The sequence below is a fragment of the Stenella coeruleoalba genome (genome assembly GCF_951394435.1).
Source record: "Stenella coeruleoalba genome assembly, chromosome: X".
Classification (NCBI taxonomy): Eukaryota; Metazoa; Chordata; class Mammalia; order Artiodactyla; family Delphinidae; genus Stenella; species Stenella coeruleoalba.
In genome coordinates, this window is record NC_137152.1 from 82,052,159 (window position 1) to 82,076,172 (window position 24,014).

Here is a 24,014-nt window from a genome sequence, read left to right on the forward strand (position 1 = left end):
ACTTTTTATGTTTTTGCCCCAGTCCTATGCCATCCTTCATCTGGAAAGGTCTATCTTCTTTTCAAACCCTGCCTCTTCCCCCACCTTCTGCCTCTGACAAGTCCTTTTCCCTATTCTTTCTTCTCATCTTTTAAATTTTGGGTTTCTGAAAAAAAAAACTTCAAAAAACCATCTTGGTTTTCAAGCTATCCTCTAACTTTTCTCCTAATCTTGGCTTCATTTTGTTTGTCCATGTCTCTCGCCCTTAGACCCACTTCTTCCCTGCATTTGTCCCCAGCATTCCTTCTGCCTTCATCCCTTCTCCATAGGCCCTGCCCATGCATACTGACTTCCCCTTCTCTGCCCTTGGCTTATTACCTTCAACTTGGAATGCGAGAACTAAAAGTGGCAGAGAAATCTTGGGGGTTCATTTCCTAGAGTGGCACCGACTTCATCAATTGGGACCAGACCTGGGTCTAGCTGGGCTACTTCCAGAAAACCTTCAGATGTCTCTTGGTGACAAGCATTATCACCCTTGATTTCCAGATAAGGACACAGAGGCTCTAAGAGGTGTAGGGACTTGCCCAAGGTAGGTAGCAGAGCCAGGATTCCAACCTTGTGCTCCTTCCACTACAACATAATTCAGTGCAAATATTGGAGCTGCCATTTTTGTTACTTCTCTGTACCTTCTCTCAAAATCCCAATGATTTATGGTGAATATGAGATGATCTGCTTAGTTCATTAGGAGTTATCCTAAGAGCTCTTTAGAAGGATGTCCCAGTGCTGACAGCATCTTCTTTAATTTCCTAACTGCAGAATTTATTGCTTGTCTTACCAGTTTCCTTTTGGATATGAATGTACTTATCATGGGAGCTGTTTAATAAAGTGACAGTAATCCACTTAAGGAATTTATTTATTGCTTAAGGAATACAGACTATAAAATCTTAACATAGCTGAAAATCACCAAACTGGCCCAGGGTTTTTAAGGAAGTTTTCACAGGCAATACAAGTATCTGTTTTTTGTTCGTTTTTTGTTTTGTTTTTTTTTTTTTTTTTGCCACGAGGCTTATGGGAGTTCCCAGACAAGGGGCTGAACCCAGGCCATGGCAGTGAAAGCCTGGAATCCTAACCACTAGGCAACCAGGGAGCTCCCACAGGTATCTGTTTTTTTTCCTAACCTTTTCCGATGGGGGTTAGGAAGAAGAGGCTCAGAATAAGGATAACAGCTCAGAATATCATCTCTGTTCTAACTAGTCCCATAGCTGCCAAATAACAACCAGACACAATCCTAAAACCATTAACAACAGAACAAAGATAGCAGCAGCAAGAAATCATCCCTGAGCCGGAAAGCAGCCATTAATGCCTGAACAGAGACAGGATACAACCTAGTATCAACTGCTGCCAGATAGGCACTTATTCACTGTGGCAGGTGCTAGCCCATGGTAGAAATGGTTTGACTCTGTTTTAGGAAATATTTGGAACAAACAGAAGAAGAAAAAGCTAAAAATCTATGCAAACCAGCTGTATAGCCTTCAGGTTAGACTGTTTGCCTTTGGCAAGCATGGCTGAATCATCTGAGACACCATAAAAGAGAAACAATTTAAGTTAACTCTCAAATTGATAAAGAGAAGCAAAGTCCCATAGTTAAGTTGGGTCTCTAGGTCTACTACTTTTTAATACTTTGTCCCTTTCTACATGGCTACAAACTTTGAATATAACTAGCAAAAAAAAAAAAAACGTTCAGAGAAACAAATACAAATGATGCAACATAAGGCAATGAAAGGAGAAGAAACAGGTACAATTTCATCTAGGTCTTCAGTCTGGATGGTGAAGCCAAGGTTTGTGTGCCAGGCTGAAGGCTCTCCTCACTTCTTCAGAAAATAGTTCAGTCTTTTCCGTAGATAAATGAGCTGTAGGGAGAGGAAGAAAAACATGAAAAATTCATCTGAAATCTTAAGTTCCATTACTTGATCTAGAATCTACTTATATAAACCAAAAAGGAAGACTGTAATTTGGCATTTATAAGGTTATCTTAGTCTTACAATGTTCCAAAGAACAGTGCCACAGTCAAGAACACAAACAATGATGCTGTCCTTTATCATGCCAAACTTATAAAACGAAGCTTCAAAATTGAATATACTAAAGAAATTAAATATGCTTGCTGTTAAGAATTTGTACTTCTGGGAAGAGTGTACAGAGGTCACAGCTCACTGTAGGGGCAAAGGAGATGGGATCACTGTAGCCATAGTCTAAGACTCAGAAGATAAGGCAGTTGTGATAGCCGATTGCCCCACTGAACGCACCTTTAACGTGTCTTAAACCGAGTCGTGGCTGCTGCTTCCTGCCATGTTATGAGACCCTTGAAAACTGACTCAGAGTCCTAACCAATAACAAGTCTGATGACGTTCTACTTACCCTGATGCTTTTTAAGTCAGAAGCCCTGAACATTTTGTGATGTAAGATTTATTTTTTTTATTTACTTGAAATGGCAAAGTGACCAATAACACTCAGGTATACTGTCTTTGAGACAAAGATTGTTTTTGAGTATTATTCAATTTAGCTCACCCCATATCAGTGTGGATTTTCATTTTGTGGAATGACAGGAATGGAGCATTACAAAATGATCCTGTGCTGGACATGAGCTACCAAACTGCTATAATTGCTAGCTGTAGTAATTGAGAGCATCTTTTCACTCAGATGCTGACCATGATTACCACCACTGACTTCTCCAGTTCCTTCTCCTTTATTGGCACTTTCTCCTCCCACCACCTCCTAAAGGGAGGTTTTTCCTTAGGTTCAGACTTCTTGCTGAACAGTCAACCTGGCTAACTCATCTATCCCCACAGCTTCAATGATCATTTCTATGCATGAGGCACTCTCCAATCTCCCATTTTAAAAAGTGCTTCCAACTCAACTCATCATCTTCTCCATCCTCCACCCCCCAAGAATCCTCTTCAAGTTGTCTTCATTCCTGTTAGTGGCTCACCATTTTCCAGTCACCCAGGCTCCTTGTTCCCTTTTTGTCCTGGAAATCCAATCAATTTTTAAGTTCTGATTCCTTCTATCACTTGCATCTTCCTCTAGTCTTTCCCCCCTCCAATTTCTCCTATATACTGCTAGCAGAGAAAATTTCCTGAGTTACTCCCCAGGTGAAAAAGCTTTTAGGGATTATGACCTACACCAAAAATCTAAACTCTTAAGCCTGGCATCACCACCTCTGAGCCATTGTGAATGCTACTTTCTATACAGAATGCCTTCATTTCTCTATCTCTTTATTAGAACCTTACCCACCTCTTAAGGCCCCAAACACCATCTCTCCATGAAGCTTCCCCTAATCTCCATGGACAAAAGTGAGCTCTCATTCCTTTAAATTCCTATCCCTCTCATGTATTTCTCCCCAACTGGAGGCAGAGACTATGTCATAAGCATTTTGTAGTTCCCTGTGGAACCTAGCTTTAAGTAGGTGCCCAATAAATCTATGTTGAATAAATGAGCTAACATAAAGGGTTCTGAGTGAATAAAGTTTACAACTGTAGTTCTATGTTGAAAATAGCACTCCCCAATACTAACTACTTACATGTAGGAAAACAAAGATGTTTAGTGGGTGCTAAAGCAATCCTGGCATTAACTGTTCACATGGCTGTTTATAAGCAGTACTTGGATGAGTGATGTGCTGAGGGGAAGGGAATATACAGAACATAAGAATTCTCCTGGCCTTGTTTGTATGGGGATGAGCATGGGGGATGGCATCACTACCTTAAGAGCTCTATGCTCGGGAATTCCCTGGCGGTCCCTTGGTTAGGACTCCACACTTTCACTGCTGAAGGTGCGGGTTCCTGCAAGATGCGCGGCGTGGGCCCCCCCCTAAAAAAGCTCCATGCTAAGTCCATCCTCATAATACGACCTCCAGTCTCTTTAAAACTGTTACTCTACCCTCAACAGTATAGGGCTGGAACCAGCATACATTTCTATACAGCTACTTGACCCTCACTTATCCCACACTGCCCTCTTTTCTTTTCACTCTGCTCACTCTCTTGTGGCTTTAAATGATAGTCTTTCAAGTTAGAAATCTGGCATACATCCTTAATGCTCTTTTCTCCTTCAACACTCAGTAATTGGCCCAATTCCCATCAATTCTACCTTTAAAATACATTCTCTCATATATAAATGTTCACAACAGCATTATTCATGGTAACCAAAAAGTGGAAACAACCCAAATGTCGACTGATGGATGAATGGATAAACAAAATGTTGTATATCTGTACAATGGAATATTATTCAGCCATAAAGTGGAATAAAGTACTGATACATTCCACAACATGGGTTAACCTTGAAAACATTATGCCAAGTGAAAGAAGCCAGACACAACAGACCTTGTAGTGTATGTTTCCTTTTTTTTAAAATTTCTTCAGCATCACTGTATTTCTTTTCTTTTTTTTTTTTAACATCCTTATTGGGGTATAATTGCTTTACAATGGTGTGTTAGTTTCTGCTTTATAACAAAGTGAATCAGTTATACATATACATATGTTCCCATATCTCTTCCCTCTTGAGTCTCCCTCCCTCCCACCCTCCCTATCCCACCCCTCCAGGTGGTCACAAAGTACTGAGCTGATCTCCCTGTGCTATGCAGCTGCTTCCTACTAGCTATCTACCTTACATTTGGTAGTGTATATATAGAACTACCATATGACACAGCAATCCCACTACTGGGCATATACCCTGAGAAAAACATAATTCAAAAAGAGTCATGTACCAAAATGTTCATTGCAGCTCCATTTACAATAGCCCAGAGATGGAAACAACCTAAGTGCCCATCTTCGGATGAATGGATAAAGAAGATGTGGCACATATATACAATGGAATATTACTCAGCCCTAAAAAGAAACGAAATTGAGCTATTTGTAATGAGGTGGATAGACCTAGAGTCTGTCATACAGAGTGAAGTAAGTCAGAAAGAGAAAGACAAATGCCATATGCTAACACATATATATGGAATTTAGGGGAAAAAATGTCATGAAGAACCTAGGGGTAAGACAGGAATAAAGACACAGACCTACTGGAGAACGGACTTAAGGATATGGGGAGGGGGAAGGGTGAGCTGTGACAAAGCGAGAGAGAGGCCTGGACATATATACATTAACAAACATAAGGTAGATAGCTAGTGGGAAGCAGCTGCATAGCACAGGGAGATCAGCTCAGTGCTTTGTGACCGCCTGGAGGGGTGGGATAGGGAGGGTGGGAGGGAGGGAGACGCAAGAGGGAAGAGATATGGGAACATATGTATATGTATAACTGATTCACTTTGTTATAAAGCAGAAACTTACACACCATTGTAAAGCAATTATACCCCAATAAGGATGTTAAAAAAAAAAAAGAGTCATGTACCAAATTGTTCATTGCAGCTCTATTTACAATAGCCCGGAGATGGAAACAACCTAAGTGCCCATCTTCAGATGAATGGATAAAGAAGATGTGGCACATATATACAATGGAATATTACTCAGCCATAAAAAGAAATGAAATTGAGCTATTTGTAATGAGGTGGATAGACCTAGAGTCTGTCATACAGAGTGAAGTCAGTCAGAAAGAGAAAGACAAATACTGTATGCTAACACATATATATGGAATTTAAGAAAAAAAAATGTCATGAAGAACCTAGGGGTAAGACAGGAATAAAGCCACAGACCTACTAGAGAACGGACTTGAGGATATGGGGAAGGGGAAGGGTGAGCTGTGACAAAGCGAGAGAGAGGCATGGACATATGTTTCCTTTTTATATGAAATAACCAGAATAGGCAAAATAGGCTAGTAGAAAGTAGATTAGTGGTTGCCTAGAACTGGGTGGGGGGGTCGTGGTGAGTGAGAGGGTCAGAAGAAACGGGAAATGACTGCTAATGGGTACAGGTTTCTTTTTTGGGTGATAAAAATGTAAAATTGATTGTGGTGATGGTTGCACAATTCTGTGAATATACTAAAAGCCATTGAATTGTACAATTTAAATGGATGAATTGTATGGTATATGAATTATATCCCAATAAAGCTGTTATAACACATTTTTATTGCCGTTAAATATATATATATATTCTTTCCAAATGAAATAATGCCATTTGCACCAACATGGATGGACCTAGAGATTATCATATTAAGTGCAGTAAGTCAGAGAAAAACAAATATCATGATATCACTTACATATGGAATCTAAAAAAATGATACAAATGAACTTATTTACAAAACAGAAATAGACTCACAGACATAGAAAACAAACTTATAGTTACCAAAGGGGATAGCAGGAGGGGGGAAGGGAGATAAATTAGGAGTTTGGGATTAACATATACACACTACTATATATAAAATAGATAAAAAATAAACAACATGGACCAACTGTATAGCACAGGGAAGTATACTCAATATCTTGTAGTAACCTATAATGGAAAAGAATCTGAAAAAGAATACACACACACACACACACACACACACACACACACACACACATACATATATATATAACTGAACCACTTTGCTGTACACCTGAAACTAACACAACACTGTAAATTAACGACATTTCAATAAAAAAAGAAAAAATATTTATTCTTTCCATCTCCATTGCCACCTCCTTATTTCAAGTTACCATCACCTTTTATTAGACGACCCCACAGCCTCCTAACTGGCCTCCCTGCTTCTAGTCCTGCCCTCCCACAATCCATTCTCCAGATAATAATCAAAGTGATCTTTAAAACTTCTAAATTAAATGTGACTCTCCTGCTTAAAACTCTCCAAGGGCTCCCCATTGCACTTAAGACTAAAACCCATCCTCCTTATCATGGACTGCAAGGGACCATACAATATGGCCTCTGCCTACTTCTCCAACCTTACCTTAAGTCACTCTCTTCCTCGCTTTAAATACTGCAGAGGTCCTCAAAGAGGCCAAGCTCTTTTCCAATGTGGGACCTGGCATACACTCCACCCAAGGAGCTCTTCATACACTTTTTGCCTGGACTTTTCCTTCAGGTCTCTTAAGTATCACTTCCTCAGAAAGGCTGATTATGATCTCCCCAATTTAATTCAGGACTCTATTCAGATAGCACCACTGACTCTTTCTCCTTCACAGCCCTTCTTTATGATTTGCACCTTTATATTTGTATGATAATTTGTTTGCTGTTGATCTTCCCTGCTAGACTGTTAGCTCCATGAGGAAAAGTATTGTATGTGTCTTATTCAACACTGTGTGTACATCCAGTGCTTTCCACTTAATAGACATTCAATATCTGCTGAATGAACAAATTTTCACAAAGACTTTGTTCCAACCTGCTACCCTCATTTAGAAGATTTGGCCACTATTGTTCCTGTGAAAGAACAGCCAGAAATGAGATGGGGGGTGGGGTTCTTTGCATCAAATATTTTCTGGTTGATGTGAAAACACACTTCTCACCTGCTCATTTTTTTGCTTTTCCTGTAGCTTAAGCTGCTCCAGCACAGACTGTAAATGACTCTGGAAAACGAATTATATAAAAGATGAATGCTGAGTCTCAAAGGAAAAGAGAATCAAGAGAGACAAAGAGTTTGGCAAATAATTTGATAAGTAAGAAAACTGTCAGTCGTAACAAAAGAGTACTTTTAAAATAGGATTTGGAAAAAGAATGTCTCTATGTGTATAACTGAGTCACTTTGTACAGCAGAGATTGGCACAACATTGTATATCAACTCTACTTCAATAAAAACACATTTTAAAAAGGATTTAGAGTATAAAAACTACACTCTCCAACTGCAGGGCCATTCGATTTGATTTTATACACCCTACATGGCACTTTTTTTCTTGCCCTAAAACAAAGAGTTAGAATGCCTTCATGTTACCTTTTTCTAGTTTAGCACAAATCCTTTGACTGTGGTGACCTACTTAAAGAGCTGGCTTGGAATCTGGTGCTGACTCCTTCATTCCCCTGCACTAGGGCAGAATATTACCATTCTTAACTACTACTGCACACGACAACAATCATAATACCATATATCTGTATCTTTCAAAGTATGTCCACATCTATTATCTAACTTGGTTATTCTGAAGGACAACACTCTAAATAAGTATAGTTCTGTGTCAAGTTGCTCCCCTTTGATGACAACAGCTCTATAGAAAAACAAATCTGGCAAGGAATTCTCCAGATGCTTCAGAATTTCCCTCACTATAAAAAGAGAAGCAAATATGGCCTAAACATACATTTTCCTTTTGCTGATATGTGTATTAATAAAATATGTATTAATGCATATTAATAAAAATAAAGCATGATATTAATTTTTGTTCAAGCAGGCATCATAAAAATTTTAAATTAATTTAGTTTCTCTTTCATTGTAATGAATATGTTTTGGTACAGAGCAACAGGGTTCAATCTATGCCCTACCACTTACTGTGGTCCTTGGCAAGTTACTTAATCTCTTTGAATTTCAATTTCTTATCTATAAAACGGGAATAGTGACAGCACCTATATTTCAGGGATGTCAGGATGAAATGAGATAATACACGTAAAATGCTTAGCTCTGTACATGCCTTTCACATAGTTAAATGTTCAATATTGGCAATTATTATCTCAAGTCTCCTGGTCCCCTCCCAAAAATGCTTATATAAGATGATCAAAAATACTCAGGTAAAAGGAAATAGGGCTATCTTTTATTAGGGGTATCTAAGAGGTTGTTCAGGTTCATGAATGAGCCAGAATGCTGCACAGAGATGACATGAGTGGAAACACAAAGATGGGATTTTGAAAGTAAGATATCAGGATATATTTATACCAGCCAACAAGAATTTACCTTGAGCATTAGGTTTTCCACTTTCATAATGAGCTTCTTCTGTCTTTGTGCTTTGCACTGAATCTCTTGGAGTTTTTTCTCCACGTAATGAGTCTGCTTCTGAATTTTCATGACTAACAGAGATAGACAAAAACTTCATGTATCTAAACATGGCCTAAACTAGTGGACCAAGATCCAAATCAACTAAAACTCCACTACACATCTGAGCAATAATTTCTCAAACTTAACTTTGCAACTAACATGTGTTTAAAGTCAGTCTTTAGTACTGCCACCCACTCTGTCCCACCCCTTTGTTTTTCCCTAACTTACCCATTGAGCTGGTTCCCTCCTTTGCCTCATACTGGCCAGATTCAGTGAACTTGTCCTGTAGCTCCCTTTCCATATACATTTCATAATAATCTTCTTCCTCTTCCTTGTCTTTATCCGCATCATCATAGTCCTCCTCTCCCTCTTCATCTTCCTCCTTATCATCCTCAACTTCACTGTTACTGCTAGAGTCATTGACCATCTCCCGAAACACACCATATTCTATGGGTTTTAAGCAAAAGGAAGGTGAAACCATCTGAAGCTTTTCAAATAATTCCCACTCCAGCTGCAATTATACTCCCCCTCAAGTTTACTGGGCAACCAATGAATTTTAAAAATAATTTTTCTCACAGGAAGATTATTCCCTTTATAAAACAAGGACAGGAAAGGCAAAAACACTGTAACATTCATTCATGTACTCAATGATCAAAATATTCAGAGAATCCAAGGGCCCACAGGAATTTAGAATAGCAGAGATGGATGGGATATTAGAACCCCAATCTAAAACCCCTAAACTTGTGGGACCAATATGAGGAGAGAAGGGCAAAGGCACCCTTTTTCTGTGATTGGCCTGAGTTTACAGAGAATGGTCCTACACACAGTCAACACCTGCCCTCTCTGAAGCTCCTGCTTTGCCTTTATTAATGCACCTGGTAAGGTATGACGCTGCTTACAGCCACTCATTTCTGAGGCTATCTCAAAGCCTGGAATGAAGCCTTGACTTTCTATTTCCTTGGTTTCACCTTCGGCAATGACCTCCCATCCTGAAAGGAGAGGCAGTCAAGGAAAAAGCAGAAAGAAAGCAGAAGGCAAACTTGAAAGGGAAGAGGCTCTCTGGCTGAAAGTGCTATTTAATTTAGTCCAACTTCAGGCCATTTGTATCTGGATTCCTAGTATAGAAAAGTGCCTTATACTGAATTACGCAAGTAAATAATTTCTATTACATGAATGTACTGTTCCTAGCTAGAAAGTAACATTTCCAAAAATCATAAGTTCTGTACATTAACATCAGCACACAATATCAGAAATGAGAGCTTGTCACCAAGTGCATTCTGGGTGGACCAGACTACACAGAAAATATTTAGTATAAAAGGATACGGACACTGATAGCTTCAGCATCTGAGTGCAGTAGTCTTTTCACTTCCTTTTCCACATCAGGAGGTTCAACATGCTGAACCAAAGTTGGAGAAGAAGGAATACCAGTACCATCACTTAACACCCTGTGTTCTGCAGAAATGTCCTCTTCCTACATACAAATGAATTCAAATAATTAGGCCTCTTTAAGATACATCCAATCAAATTTCTACTTTAAACAATGCTATTTATGAAGGAAACTTTGATCAGGGTCTATATTTTTGTACAGTAAGCTTATTTTTTCCCAATCAAATTACTTGAGACATTTAATCTTTTCAATCTGCAACTCTATATTAAAGACCTCCTCAGAGGCATGACCCTTAAGCCTCAGTTGTTAATTATTTGTGCTGACCCACACTGGCAAAGAACTATAATTTTTTTGTTACTTGGAAGTAATTTGGTTTAAAGATCCAAAATCCCAGATTCCACTTCTCCACATCTTTATTATTAGAGAGTTTCCTATAAAAACTGGGTCTTAGCCACATATTCTCCCTTAAATCCAGTTTTAGACAATTATCTCCACAGCAACCAATTCATCATGCCACAAATAGAGATTAGAACTTTGAGGGGGAATAACTAATTACAAACAATTGCTGGTAAGAGTGAACCCTGGCTTCCAAGAAATGGTTTTTAAAAATAAATATCACAGAAAAGAAGCAGATTAAAATACACAGGGTCACTGATCAAATTGTATCTTTTGCTCTTGGAGTTGTCAGACATTGAACAATGAATTCATTTTTCAGTGAATCAAATTCAGTGTATGTGTATGGGAGTAGGGGTTACAGGTGAGAAGGAAGGCTTGAAAGCAATCTTTATGATTTTTTTATTTGTTTGAAATTAAAGAGCTGTGAAATAAAACACAGCATAGGTTAACAATAAAGTTATATTACGATTTGTCTACCTCAGGAAAGCTGACTTCTTCAGTTTGTTTGATATCAGTGACCTATGAAATAAAACACAATGAACAATGAAGTTATATTATAATTGTTGTACTTTACTAAAGCTTAAAGAGTTCTAGAACCATTCTTAATGTAGTTTTTTTTTTTTCTTTGCGGTACGCGGGCCTCTCACTGTTGTGGCCTCTCCCGTTGCGGAGCACAGGCTCCGGATGCGCAGGCTCAGCGGCCATGGCTCACAGGCCCAGCCGCTCCGCGGCATGTGGGATCTTCCCGGACCAGGGCACGAACCCGTGTCCCCTGCATCGGCAGGCGGACTCTCAACCACTGCACCACCAGGGAAGCCCTTAATGTAGTTTTATATTTAGTAGGCACTCAATGAATGCTGTTGACTGACAGTATAAAACCAAAACAACCATGTTCATAGATTAAACATAGTAAAGCTATTGATCTATAGGTTTAATGCAATTCCTATCAAAATTCCAACAAGGTTTTCTATAGACATAGACAAGCTTACTCTAAAATGTATATGGAAATTACAGACTCTAGAATGGCTACAACAATCTTGAATAAAGAAAAGTGAGATCAGTCTTCCTGATTTCAAGGCTTATTACAAAGCTACACTGTGGAATCGGTGATCAACACAGATTAATGGAACCCAGAAAAAAATCTCACACAAATATGCCCAACTTAGTTTTTACAAAGGTGCAGAAGCAATACAACGGACAAAGGGTAGCCTTTTTAACAAATGGTGCTGGAACAATTGGACATGCAAAGGGGAAAAAAAAAAGAACAACCTTGAACTAACCCTCAAACCTTTTACAAAAATTAACTCAAAAATGGATTGCAGACTTAAATTAAATATAAAACTTAAAAAAGATAGGAGAAATCTTCAGAATCTGGGCTAGGCAAACAGTTCTTATACTTGACATGAAAAACATGATCCTTAAAAGGAGAAATCAATAAATTGGACTTCATCAAACAAAAAACCTTTTGCTCTTTGAAAGACCCAGTGAAGAACATAAAAAGACAAGTTACAGACTGGGAGAAAATATTTGCAAACCACGTATCTGAAAACTAGTACTTGGAATATAAAAAAGAACTCTCAAAACTCAACAATAAAAGCAATCCATTTAGAAAATGGGCAAAAGGCATGAACAGACACTTCACTGAACTGGACATATAGATAGCAAACAAGCACATGAGAAGATGCTCAACATCTTTAGCATCAGGGAAATGCAAATTAATACCACAGTGAGATCACTACACATCTATAAGAATGTCTAAAATAAAAAATAGTGACAACACCTAATGCTGGTGAAAATGTAAAGAAATTGGATCACACATACATTTCTGGGGCAAATGTAAAATGGTGCAGCCACTTGGAAAACACTATGGGTAGTTTCTTATAAAACTAAACATGCAACATACCCAGTAATTGCACTCCTGGGCATTTATGCCAAAGAAATGAATACTTATGTTCACACAAAAACCTGCTGGCAGCTTTATTTATAATAGTCAAAAAATGGAAACAGCCAAGATGTACTTCTATGAGTGAACAATTAAGCAAACTGTGGTACATTCATAACACGGCATACCACTCAGCAATAAAAAGGAATGAACTATTGATACATGCAACAATCCACATGGACCTTAAGGGAATTAATCTGAGTGAAAAAAAAAAGCCAGTCTCAACTGTTATACTTTGTATGATTCCACTTATATGACATTCTCGAAATGACAAAATTATAGAGATGGAGAACATATTAGTGATTAGCAGGGGTTAGAGCCTGGTGGTTTGGGGTGAGGAGGAGATGGGTGTGGCTTTAAAAGGGCAAGATGAGGGATCCTGGTGGTGACAATACTGTTCAGTATCTTGACTGCGTGGGTGGATACACCAACATACACATGGGATAAAATTGCATAGAACTAAACACATGCGCACACATACACAGGAGAAAGCAAAACTGGAGCAATTTGAATAAGATTAGTGAATAGTAATAATGTCAATTTCCTGTTTGTGATACTGTACTATAGTTTTGCAAATGTTACAATGGGAAGAACTGGGTAAAGGGTACACAGTATCTCTTTTCTATTGCTTACAACTGCATGTAAATCTACAATTATTTCAAAATAAAAAATTTAATTAAAAAAGAAGCCAAGGTATAGTACTCCTGTAGTTTGCCCAGGGTTCTACAAGTCTGAGTTAAGGTTAGAAATACAACCACAATTCCCAATTCTCAGGTTCTGGATGTGTTCACTTTAAAACAAGATTTTGCAGTTGGAAACTTTTAAAAGCGTTAGCAGGAGTTTCAAGTTCATGACACATCTAGATCCCTAAGTGACTACCCTATAACTTCAAGGGTCAAGTCTGTTTTTGTTCTTTACATATTTCCAATTGTTAGCACACAGTGCCTGGCATGTTGCTCATACTCAGCAAATGTTTATTGGACATATAAATGACTGAAAAAATGAATACCCAACTGACTGTCTCCCTTCCCCCCCATTCATAATCCTCTTCCAATCCAACCAGTAGACACAGAAATAGCATGGCACTAACCTCTTTTGTTGTTTTGCAGAAGCTTCTCTTTTTGACATTCCTAAGTGGTGGAGTAACTAAAATAAATTCAACATGGTGAAATGTATATATGACTGATGGTAGTCACATATCTGTCTGAATTTGATAAGGTTATGCTCTAAGCCACTGGCTCATGACACGACTCGTTCCTTTAAGAGTGTCTGGATGCCTACTGAACCAAATACCTAAGTGTGGTAACAGATCCCTGGCTCACAAGTAATTAGGATCCAGCAGATAAATGTAGTTAGCCAGAATGAGCAAGGGACTGATGACTTACTGCCATGCTTCCAGATATGTTTTTTCTGTCTCTCCTTTTTACTTTTCCTGATTGCTTTAAGATCAGTAGAGGTAACCGGTTCTTCAGGATGAGAGTGGACACCACCATCAGCAGTGCACACAAGCATCTGCATTTAACAAAGACAAAGAAGTTGACTGTGGCCACAAATCTTGGGTTAGTAATGGATAATGATCATTCTTACCACCAGAAATCCTGGAGCACAAAAGTAAGGAGAATGCTACTTGGCATTTCCAGAAAACCAAGTATTACATACACTCGTATGCATTCTCTCTCTATCTCGGCAGCACAGCATATGGACTCTGAGTTTGTTGTTGTCTTTTTTAGCTCCAGTGTTTACCACTGCGGAAGGAATGTGTTGAAAACAAGATATATCTTAGCATTTTGATTTATAAAGGAAACAAAAAATCAACAGTAGAGATGATGAATAAGAACCAATGTAAACCTCCAGAGTTAACAGCACACTGCTTTAACAGGAATTTCAGACGAAGATCCCAGATGCTCATATTTTTCAAATAATGAAAGGCACTATAAATGGCAAACAGGAGGCTCTAAAAGCTATTTGGATAAAGTAGTGAAAAGTGATGGATCAAACACCAAACCAGAACATGACATTGTATTCCCCGTGCAATTGAGCTGGAAATTAGAAATGACAAGCAGGTGAAAAGAGAATTGAAAGAAAGAAAAGGAGGGAGAAAGTAAATCCTTGAAGGATGTGTGGGCGAGTAGATTAAGAAAACTTGTCCATACCTGGGAAATATCTGCCGTTTTATAAAAAGTTGTTTTATCCAGAGTTTTCAGGCTTTCAACAACACAAGGCAAATCAACCAGCTTAGCAGATAGTGAGACATCTTCAACCCCAACAACTGCATGACGTCCATCAGCTGAACAGAAGTAGAAAAGATTAAAGCTGACATCTTCCCAATGTACTCTCAAGACTCCTGGGGTTTGAATAATGAAGACTTATGGGGGACAGAGGAGTCTTTCATTGAAACTTACTATTTCTCACAATGCCAGAATTGTGTACGCAATTAGTAACTTTCCACAGCAAAGAAGGCAGAGTATATGGAGCTCTTTTTTTCTAGTTTATGTCATTCCATCAAAAGTAGCTGAGTTTCTTGGTCATGGTTGTGAACTAAAGTGAATGAAGTGGTAACTGTTTCATTCTCATCTTGAAAGGCCAACTCCATTCATTTAAACCCATTCGTTTGGATACCATTAGGAGCATTCGATCATGTCATTGTACATGGGTGTTTTCAAAGGGTTGGGTAAGGGGAGGGTTGATTCTAGAATAGTACTAATAAGTCTCAAGTTATAATCTCTAGTTAAAATTCTAGATAAAATTCTAGATAAAAATTCTAGATAAAATTCTACACAATAGCGAGAGAGAGAGAAAGAGAGAGAGAGAGAGAGAGAGAGAGAGAGAGAGAGAGAGGAGAGAGAGAGAGGGAGAGAGAGAGAGAGAGAGAAAGAGAGAGAGAGAGAAAGAGTCAGCTATATACTGACAACTCTGAATCCTGCCCAGATGTCTCAAACATGAACGTCTCTTGATACAAAAGGATTCAAGTGTAATCTTCTAATATTAAGTGAAAAAAGAAAGATGCAGAACTATGTTTGACATGATCCTTTTTGTGTAAATTATCTTTAAAAATATAGAGAGATTATTTATACGTTGGTATTATGCATAAAAGTTTTGTCTATAAGGAAACACAAGGAGAAAAGGCCAATATTAGTTATCCTTGGCATTGAGGTTGAGGCACTGTGAAGGATAGTTTCACTTCTCCTTTTGAACCTTTCTGTTTTATTTGAATTTTCTAGCCATGCATTTGTATTCCTTTTTTTAAAAGTGTCAGTAAGGGCTACCAGAGTGGTGGGATTATGGGCCATTTAAAATTTTATTCTTCATATACTTCTCTGTATTTAAAACTCTAATAAATATTATTTAAAAAAGATAAAGATATGTCACTTTTGTAAACAAAGAATAGTACATCCACCTGTCATTCCCCTGGACAGTCAGAAATCACAAGTTTCATATAGGAGACAATCAGCAGTATGCAAATCCCACAGTTGACCTCCAAGTTCTTCCTTATACACACCATGATAATTACCTCAAGTTGTATAAGTTCTACTTCCTTTCCTCTTAAAAGGAAGAGATGGAAGTGACTGAAGCCTCTCTTTGAGTCCATCAAGACAGAAACCACATTCTATTCTTTGTCACATACTTGGTATCTAGTATTGTGCCTGACACATAGCAATTCCTTAATAAATTACTGTTCAATGTATGGTGAATGGATATTAACTACTTACACAATAAGTCAATTTTCAGTTTATCCTTCATGGCAGCACTTCCAGAGCGTATTATCTTTCTGGCAGTAGAAGCATGTTCCTAAAAAGGAGGTAGATTGAAAAATCAGAAGGATGAATTGTCTACTTAGCAGGTAATAGAACAGATATGTCAGAGACAGTCCTCCCTTAAATAGAACCTTAAACTTCCGAAACGTTAGGAACAATGCCATGTACCATGAGATACTGTGCACTGGGTAAGTCAAGTTAGGATGAGGTTGACTCTAATCTCATTGTTGTCTTTTAGTAGCTACAGATAATGCCTTCTCCTAGCTGTACCTTCCTGTTTCTCACTGTTACCCTTCAAGTTGTAGTTGCTACGGGAAGGCTTAGCTGCAGTTTACTGGCTATATTAACTAACCCTAATTAGGGAAATACCTTTCTGAAGCCCATACTTAATGTACCTTTCTTAGACTAAATAATACTTAAATACAGGTGTCAATAGGGGAAGAGTCCCTAACACAATGCTGAAATGAGCTTCAACAGCCTTGCATGATGATGAATTTGAGGAGACAGTGCTAACCCCTCCATTGCCCCTTTTTGAGGTGACAGAAAGGAACTCTCTTTTAGAAGAGTCTTATCTTGGCTGTCCAGTGAGCAAGGCTGTTGGCATCTGTGATAAGTGACTGAATCCATCATTGTCCCACCTGTTTGCCAGGAAATCAACCCACACAGTAGGTGGCATGTGCAGGACAAAAGAAATGCTGCTTAAAGGAGTACACGCTAGAATAGGACTGCTAAATACAACACAACTCCTGGAAACAAATGTTCTTGGTTTTTATAGCCTACATTAAATAATCAGAAATGCTACAGAATCCAAGCAGGGCTGATACTTATGCCCTGAAGATATTTGGCCTGAGATACAAGGGTTTCTTACCAGAGGCAGACGCAATATAAACTGCTTCTCAAATTCGTAAGGAGGTTCATCCTGGCTTCTACTCATCTCTTGTTTTTGAGTTCACGAAAACAAAAACAAAACCAACAGTTACCAAAAACTCCTCTTGCCCCCTCTACTGACCACTTCTGGTAAAATTATACAATATCTTGCTGATAACCCTCACTGGAATGATGTGTGTACAGCTTCAAAACACTTTATTTGACATAACTTGATTATTTATAAAGTCACCTTATCTCCCCTCCCATATGTGCAGATTTTCCAACGTTAATACTAATTACATGATAACAAATGAAGTAAGAGCTGTTACACATGATTTAGTCTTCTTAATATTCTTAGACTCTCCGGTAAAGGATTAACTCATCAATACAGTGGTGACTACCAAAGCAAGTAAGCTACATACCTCTGCAGAGAAGACTGCCAACCAAAGGCCAAAATCAACCCCAAAAACCACTGGCAGAAATGCTCTATGATGATTTGAAGGAAACAGAGCTTAATTTTCAGTATTTCACCTTAATGATCAATAAAATGGTAGGAATTAAACAGTCCGTGTGAGAGCAGGCAGCTTTTTATGACTCTAAAGCCAACATCAACAGCTCCGAGCTATCTCGGGGAAAAGTTAGGAGCCCCAGTCTTATGGCTGGGCTATCTATATAAGTACATCTAACTTCATGGAATAGACTCATTTCTGAAGGGATGATAATGAAAAAACATAAAATCTAATTTGATTTATTCATCACTAACATTTACTGCATGCACTCCATGTGCCAGGCTCTACATTGAGTGCATAAGGTCTATTATTTCATTTAATCCTCACAACCACCACTTATTTGAAATACCCCTAAGAGCCATTTGAAGGAATCCTAAGATGAATCCATACACACACACACACACACACACACACACACACACACACACACACACATACACACACACATATATATATAATGCACATTCTGTAAAGTGAATAATCTCCAAGTTGATCTTCATTTTTTCATCTTATTTTCCATCTATTAGGGATATATCTGTAGTGGCTTGCATTTTGAGTTTTAGGGCCCACACTACTTCTGAGGAAATTTTTTCTCAAAAATGGAAAAAAGTGGGCTTCCCTGGTGGTGCAGTGGTTAAGAATCTGCCTGCCAATGCAGAGGATGCGGGTTCGAGCCCTGGTCCAGGAAGATCCCACATGCCGTGGAGCAACTAAGCCCATGTGCCACAACAAGTGAGCCTGCGCTCTAGAGCCCGCGAGCCACAACTACTGAGGCCTGCGCACCTGGAGCCTGTGCTCCACAACAGGAGAGGCCACCGTAATGAGAGGACTTCGCGCTGCAGCAAGGAGTGATCCCTGCTCGCCATAACTAAAAAGAAGGTCCGCATGCAGCAGCAAAGACCCAGCACAGCCATAAATAAATAAATGGAAAAAAGCAGTGTACATATATGAAAACTGAAAAAGTTTTCTTATGTTCTAAGGACACTATGCTATACACCAAGTTATAAAATCTTATAATTTAAGTTAGATGAAAAGCTCCAGATAATGTATAGCCCCTAATACTCTGTAAACCATTAATTGAGTTCTGAGTTTTGAATTTGAATCTCACTTAAAAGCACTGGAACCTTTTTAAAAAACACATACAAGTGAATATAACAAAAAAGAAGCAGACTCACAGATATACAGAACAAACTAGTGGTTACTAGTGGAGAGAGGGAAGGGGAGGGGAAATGTAGGGGTAGAGGATTAAGAGGTACAAACTATTAGGTATAAAATAAGCTACAAGAAAAAAAATAATAAAATAAGCTACAAGGATATATTGTGCAACACGAGGAATATAGCCAATATTTTATAATAACAATAAACAGAGCATAATCTTTAAAATTGTGAATCACTATATTGTACATCTGTAACATATAATATTGTATATCAACTATACTTCAATTTAAAAAAATTGGAAAAAGTGGGGGGAGGACAAAGAATATTTAGCACTACCAGTTAAAATAGAGAAAAGGAAAAACAAACAAACAAAACCTCATACAAGTGAGTCTGAGACCCTATTACAGGTAAACCATTCACCAGTTATGATTTCAGTCCTTTAGGCTGACTTCAGAAACTACCAGAAAGGCATAGAAAGCACAAGAGAAATCAGGAGTGAAAAATCAGACACCCAGGATGGGAGGGTGGGGTGGGGGGGAGGAGAGAGAGAGAGAAAAAGAGAAAGGGAGAAAAAGAGATTATTTGTGATAGCCATTTCTCTCCTTTTCCTGCCTCATACAGTTATACACACACACACACACACACACACACACACACACACACACACACACACAAAACTAAATGTAAAGGTAAGGGGGAAAGTTAATTAAAATAAAATAAATTGAATAAAAAATCTTGGAACTGGGTACATTGCCTAACATAAGAGTAACAAACATTTAAGGTTGGAAGCAGAAATACAGATTTGAAGAACTAGCTGCTAAGCAAGATTTTATCAGATCAGTAGTAACTTTTAGATTTATCAGCAGAATTAAGACTAAGGCATTTTGTTCATTTCAGTGCCTTTCTGGCAACTCCTCTCTTATGAAAGAAAGAATGTAAGAACTGGAACCATTTCAGAGAAGGTAGACATCCCTGGTAGAAATGAGTTTTAATGATTTTTTAGATTTGCTATCTGCATTTATACAATGAACTGGTTGCATCATATTTCTTTTAAGAAAAGCCATCCACATTTTTCCAGCAAGCACTCTTTGATACCTAATTAAATTAACAGGGCCTCTCTCCACCATTCACCGCCCCCACCCAGCCAGCTCCATCTCACTTCATCAGAATTAGAATTGGAATCAGAATTATGATTAAATGGAGGGCGCCTGACCGCAAGCTCCCATTAGCACAAGTCAGCACAAAACTAAATTGGTAGTTTCTCAAGTTCATAGCTGCTAGCTGCAGTTTGGAGGCAATGACCACTCCATCCTTATCCCAGGGGCACTAGGCTCCCAAGGGAAGACCGCAGCCCTAGGCTTTGATCCCATTTCCCTAGAAAACCTCCCACCAGGCCAAGGGGCCCTAAGCCTTCGCGCCACCCCAGGTGGGCTGGCAAGGGAAGAGCAGCGAGCAGCCCTTGGCGCCTCGTTGAGCCCTCCGACCGCCGGACTCACACGCCCCTCAGCCGACTCGCGCCGGGACGGCCTCTCTGCACAGGGTGGTTCCAGAGGGAGCGAGTGGGCTCCCGGCGGCGGGCGGACTGTGTGGCGACAGGGAGGAGCCTCGCGCGCAACCCCTCCCCACACTTCCGCCACCGCGGATTGGCGGATGGCCTCGAGGCGGCGGCCAGCTTGCCGCGTGCCTGGGCGGTAACTCGAAGGGTGCTGATTGCGGCCGCTCAAGTACCTCGCGGAGCAAGGCTTCAGAACAAATACCCGGGCTTCCCTGGTGGCGCAGTGGTTGAGAGTCCGCCTGCCGATGCAGGGGACGTGGGTTCGTACCCCGGTCTGGGAGGATCCTACATGCCGCGGAGTGGCTGGGCCCGTGAGCCATGGCCGCTGAGCCTGCGCGTCTGGAGCCTGTGCTCCACAACGGGAGAGGTCACAGCAGTGAGAGGCCCGCATAACGCAAAAAAAAAAAAAAAAAAAAAAAGAACAAATACCCTTTACACAGGGACGACCCTTGGGTCGGCCACGGGGGTTTTACCAGCACACAGTGATAACTGTAAAAGGGGTGGCAGAATCGGTTGCTCCACAAATCTGTTAGGTTGGACCGATTTGTTCCTTGGTGACGCGACCTCGCCTGGTGAAAACTACACTGCCGCGCAAACGCATTAAATAACTAGAATCCGCGCCCAAACTACTCTAACTAGCTGATCCCTTCGAAACAGTCACTATTTTACATCTTTTGGACAGAGATACAGCGTACTCCGCTTATTTCTCTTAAATGGGCATCGTGGTTCAAATAAACTTCTAGCAGTTCGTTTCTCCCATAGATCCTTAATGTACGGAAAAAATCTTAAAACCACTTACCTGTCCCTTCTCGTAAGTTTTCCAGAGGGGTTCTGGCAGCAGCCTGGTTGCCGATGGCGGCATCAGCTTGGGCGCCATAGTCGGCAGGAGTTTGGGCGCCAAGACCGCCTTCAGTTTGGGCGCCAAAACCGCCGGCAGTTTGGGCGCCAAGACCGCCGGCAGTTTCAGCTCCATGGAAAACGGCAGTTTGGGAATATCGGAGGCTCATTACTTCTGATGTTGAAGTCGGTGTTAAATCATTTTCTGAGGAACTGCAGCGCCGTCCCTCAGGGCACTCCATGGTCTCTCGCTGAGGTCATAAAATGGCTTCCTATTGAGTCATGTGACCTAAAAGTTTCCAGAACTTTCCTAAAAATGAAACCGTTCCTAAAATGGTGTCCTTAAAGACACAGGGGTAATATTAGAGACATTAAGTGGTGCCTCTTAGAGATTATAGACGTGAAGTCTCTGTTGCCTTCACTTATCTAAACTTCATGGTAAGGAATAAATATTTTTAGAAGACTAATTGTGGTACAGTCGTTTCTTCTGGATACGTGATATTTTTTTCCCTTCAGTGAAGCTAAATTGCCAGAGCTTCAGACCAAGACAAAACCGTTTTTTGTCCCTTTGAGAATTCATCCACTGATCTTTACTTTAGCATAATGTGGTGAGGTACACTGAAGATTATAATACAAAATGGACCAATGAAACTCGTTTTTCATGTACTGTAGAAAATTATTGATGGCATTTATATCAAAAATTATTCTTTAATAATAACTCAAAGGAAAATTTCTATTCTCAGTAACTGAAATACCATTAATAGTGTGTTTTGAATCATTGGACAATGTGAATTATGTAATTTCCTTTTGATGGCTGCTAGGAAGCTCAGAATCAATTTTGCAACCCACCTCTAACAACTGTGAACCTCACTGGCATATGTTGATCTCTTGTTTTGAATCATCACATTGTCTCCCAATCCCTAATTATTTTTATCTGTTGTGGTACATAACACTGAAAACTGCTTCAAAACTTTTTGTGAAGAGAATCAGATATAAATATTAGATAAATAAAAATAGTGCTCTGACAGAAGTGTCAGAGGGAGTATCCCTATGGGTGAAGGAGGGGAGCATAGTAAGTAACTGCTCACTTATAAATTCAATCATCCAACAAATATTAACTGATAATCTAATATGCCAGACTTGATTTGAAATATTTATTAAATGCTTAAAATATGGTAAGACTTTCATGAAAGGAGGCAAAAATTAAGGCACAAACATACACATATGTAATTTTTTCCTTTACTGCCAGATTTCCAGCCCCTTCTTGAGAAAGAATGGAATGAAAAGTGAAAAAAAGGAAAAGGCACGAATTATGGTTTCTCTTGGTAGGGGAGAGCAGATCCAAGAAGTAGCTCTGATGTACAGGTAAAAACCTGTCATATACATACTGTCATATTGTCAGAATATTTTTCTGGGTTTTGTCCTGTCATGTTGCTGTCTCTCTGATATCTTCTTCTGAACCCCCATCCCCTCCAAAGCCTTCCTCCCTCTCCCTTAACTATGGCTTCAGTCAATCTCATCATTATAGGAAATATGCAGTTGCATGTATTCCTTCAACAGAAGTTTGAGTTATGTGCCAGGAACTGTTCTAAGGTTAATAATCACTAAGCACTTATTAGGTGCTAAGCACTTTTTTTTAACATCTTTTTTTTTTTTTTTTTTTGCGGTATGCGGGCCTCTCACTGTTGTAGCCTCTCCTGTTGCGGAGCACAGGCTCCGGATGCGCAGGGTCAGCGGCCATGGCTCACGGGCCCAGCCACTCCGCGGCATGTGGGATCTTCCCGGACCGGGGCACGAACCCGTGTCCCCTACATCGGCAGGCAGACTCTCAACCACTGTGCCACCAGGGAAGCCCCTTAACATCTTTATTGGAGTATAATTGCTTTACAATGGTGTGTTAGTTTCTGCTTTATAGCAAAGTGAATCAGTTATACATATACATATGTTCCCATATCTCTTCCCTCTTGCGTCTCCCTCCCTCCCACCCTCACTATCCCACCCCTCTAGGTGGTCACAAACCACCGAGCTGATCTCCCTGTGCCATGTGGCTGCTTCCAACTAGCTATTTTACATTTCGTAGTGTATATATGTCCATGCCACTCTCTCACTTTGTCACAGCTTACCCTTCCCCCTCCCCATATCCTCAAGTCCATTCTCTAGTAGGTCTGTGTCTTTATTCCTGTCTTACCCCTAGGTTCTTCATGACCTTTTTTTTTTTCTCCTTAGATTCCATATATATGTGTTAGCATACGGTATTTGTTTTTCTCTTTCTGACTTACTTCACTCTGTATGACAGACTCTAGGTCCATCCACCTCACTACAAATAGCTCAATTTCGTTTTTTTATGGCTGAGTAATATTCCATTGTATATATGTGCCACATCTTCTTTATCCATTCATCCGATGATGGACACTTAGGTTGCTTCCATCTCCTGGCTATTGTAAATAGAGCTGCAATGAACATTTTGGTACATGACTCTTTTTGAATTATGGTTTTCTCAGGGTATATGCCCAGTAGTGGGATTGCTGGGTCATATGGTAGTTCTATTTGTAGTTTTTTAAGGAACCTCCATACTGTTTTCCATAGTGGCTGTATCAATTTACATTCCCACCAGCAGTGCAAGAGTGTTCCCTTTTCTCCACACCCTCTCCAGCATTTATTGTTTATAGATTTTTTTGATGATGGTCATTCTGACTGGTGTGAGATGATATCTCATTGTAGTTTTGATTTGCATTTCTCTAATGATTAA

General features: G+C 39.5%; 1 protein-coding gene across 2 annotated transcripts; it reads right to left on the reverse strand.

Annotated features, from left to right (window-relative positions):
* Positions 1 to 900: 900 nt before the first annotated feature.
* Positions 901 to 21,507, reverse strand: TAF7L (TATA-box binding protein associated factor 7 like; the record flags this gene model as incomplete). Of its 2 annotated transcripts, none has more annotated exons than XM_079911080.1 (13): positions 901 to 1,889; positions 7,412 to 7,471; positions 8,779 to 8,891; positions 9,088 to 9,306; positions 9,735 to 9,848; positions 10,183 to 10,330; positions 11,120 to 11,161; positions 13,675 to 13,730; positions 13,970 to 14,096; positions 14,738 to 14,871; positions 16,295 to 16,373; positions 17,208 to 17,275; positions 21,228 to 21,507. In XM_079911080.1, 13 exons carry the CDS (start codon positions 21,505 to 21,507, stop codon positions 1,845 to 1,847), a joined length of 1,485 nt encoding a protein of 494 aa, XP_079767206.1. In that variant the 3' UTR covers positions 901 to 1,844. The 2 variants fall into 2 exon arrangements, with proteins under 2 accessions (XP_079767206.1, XP_079767207.1); XM_079911081.1 differs by lacking the exon at positions 21,228 to 21,507 and adding an exon at positions 20,370 to 20,444.
* Between the last annotated feature and the right edge of the window lie 2,507 nt (positions 21,508 to 24,014).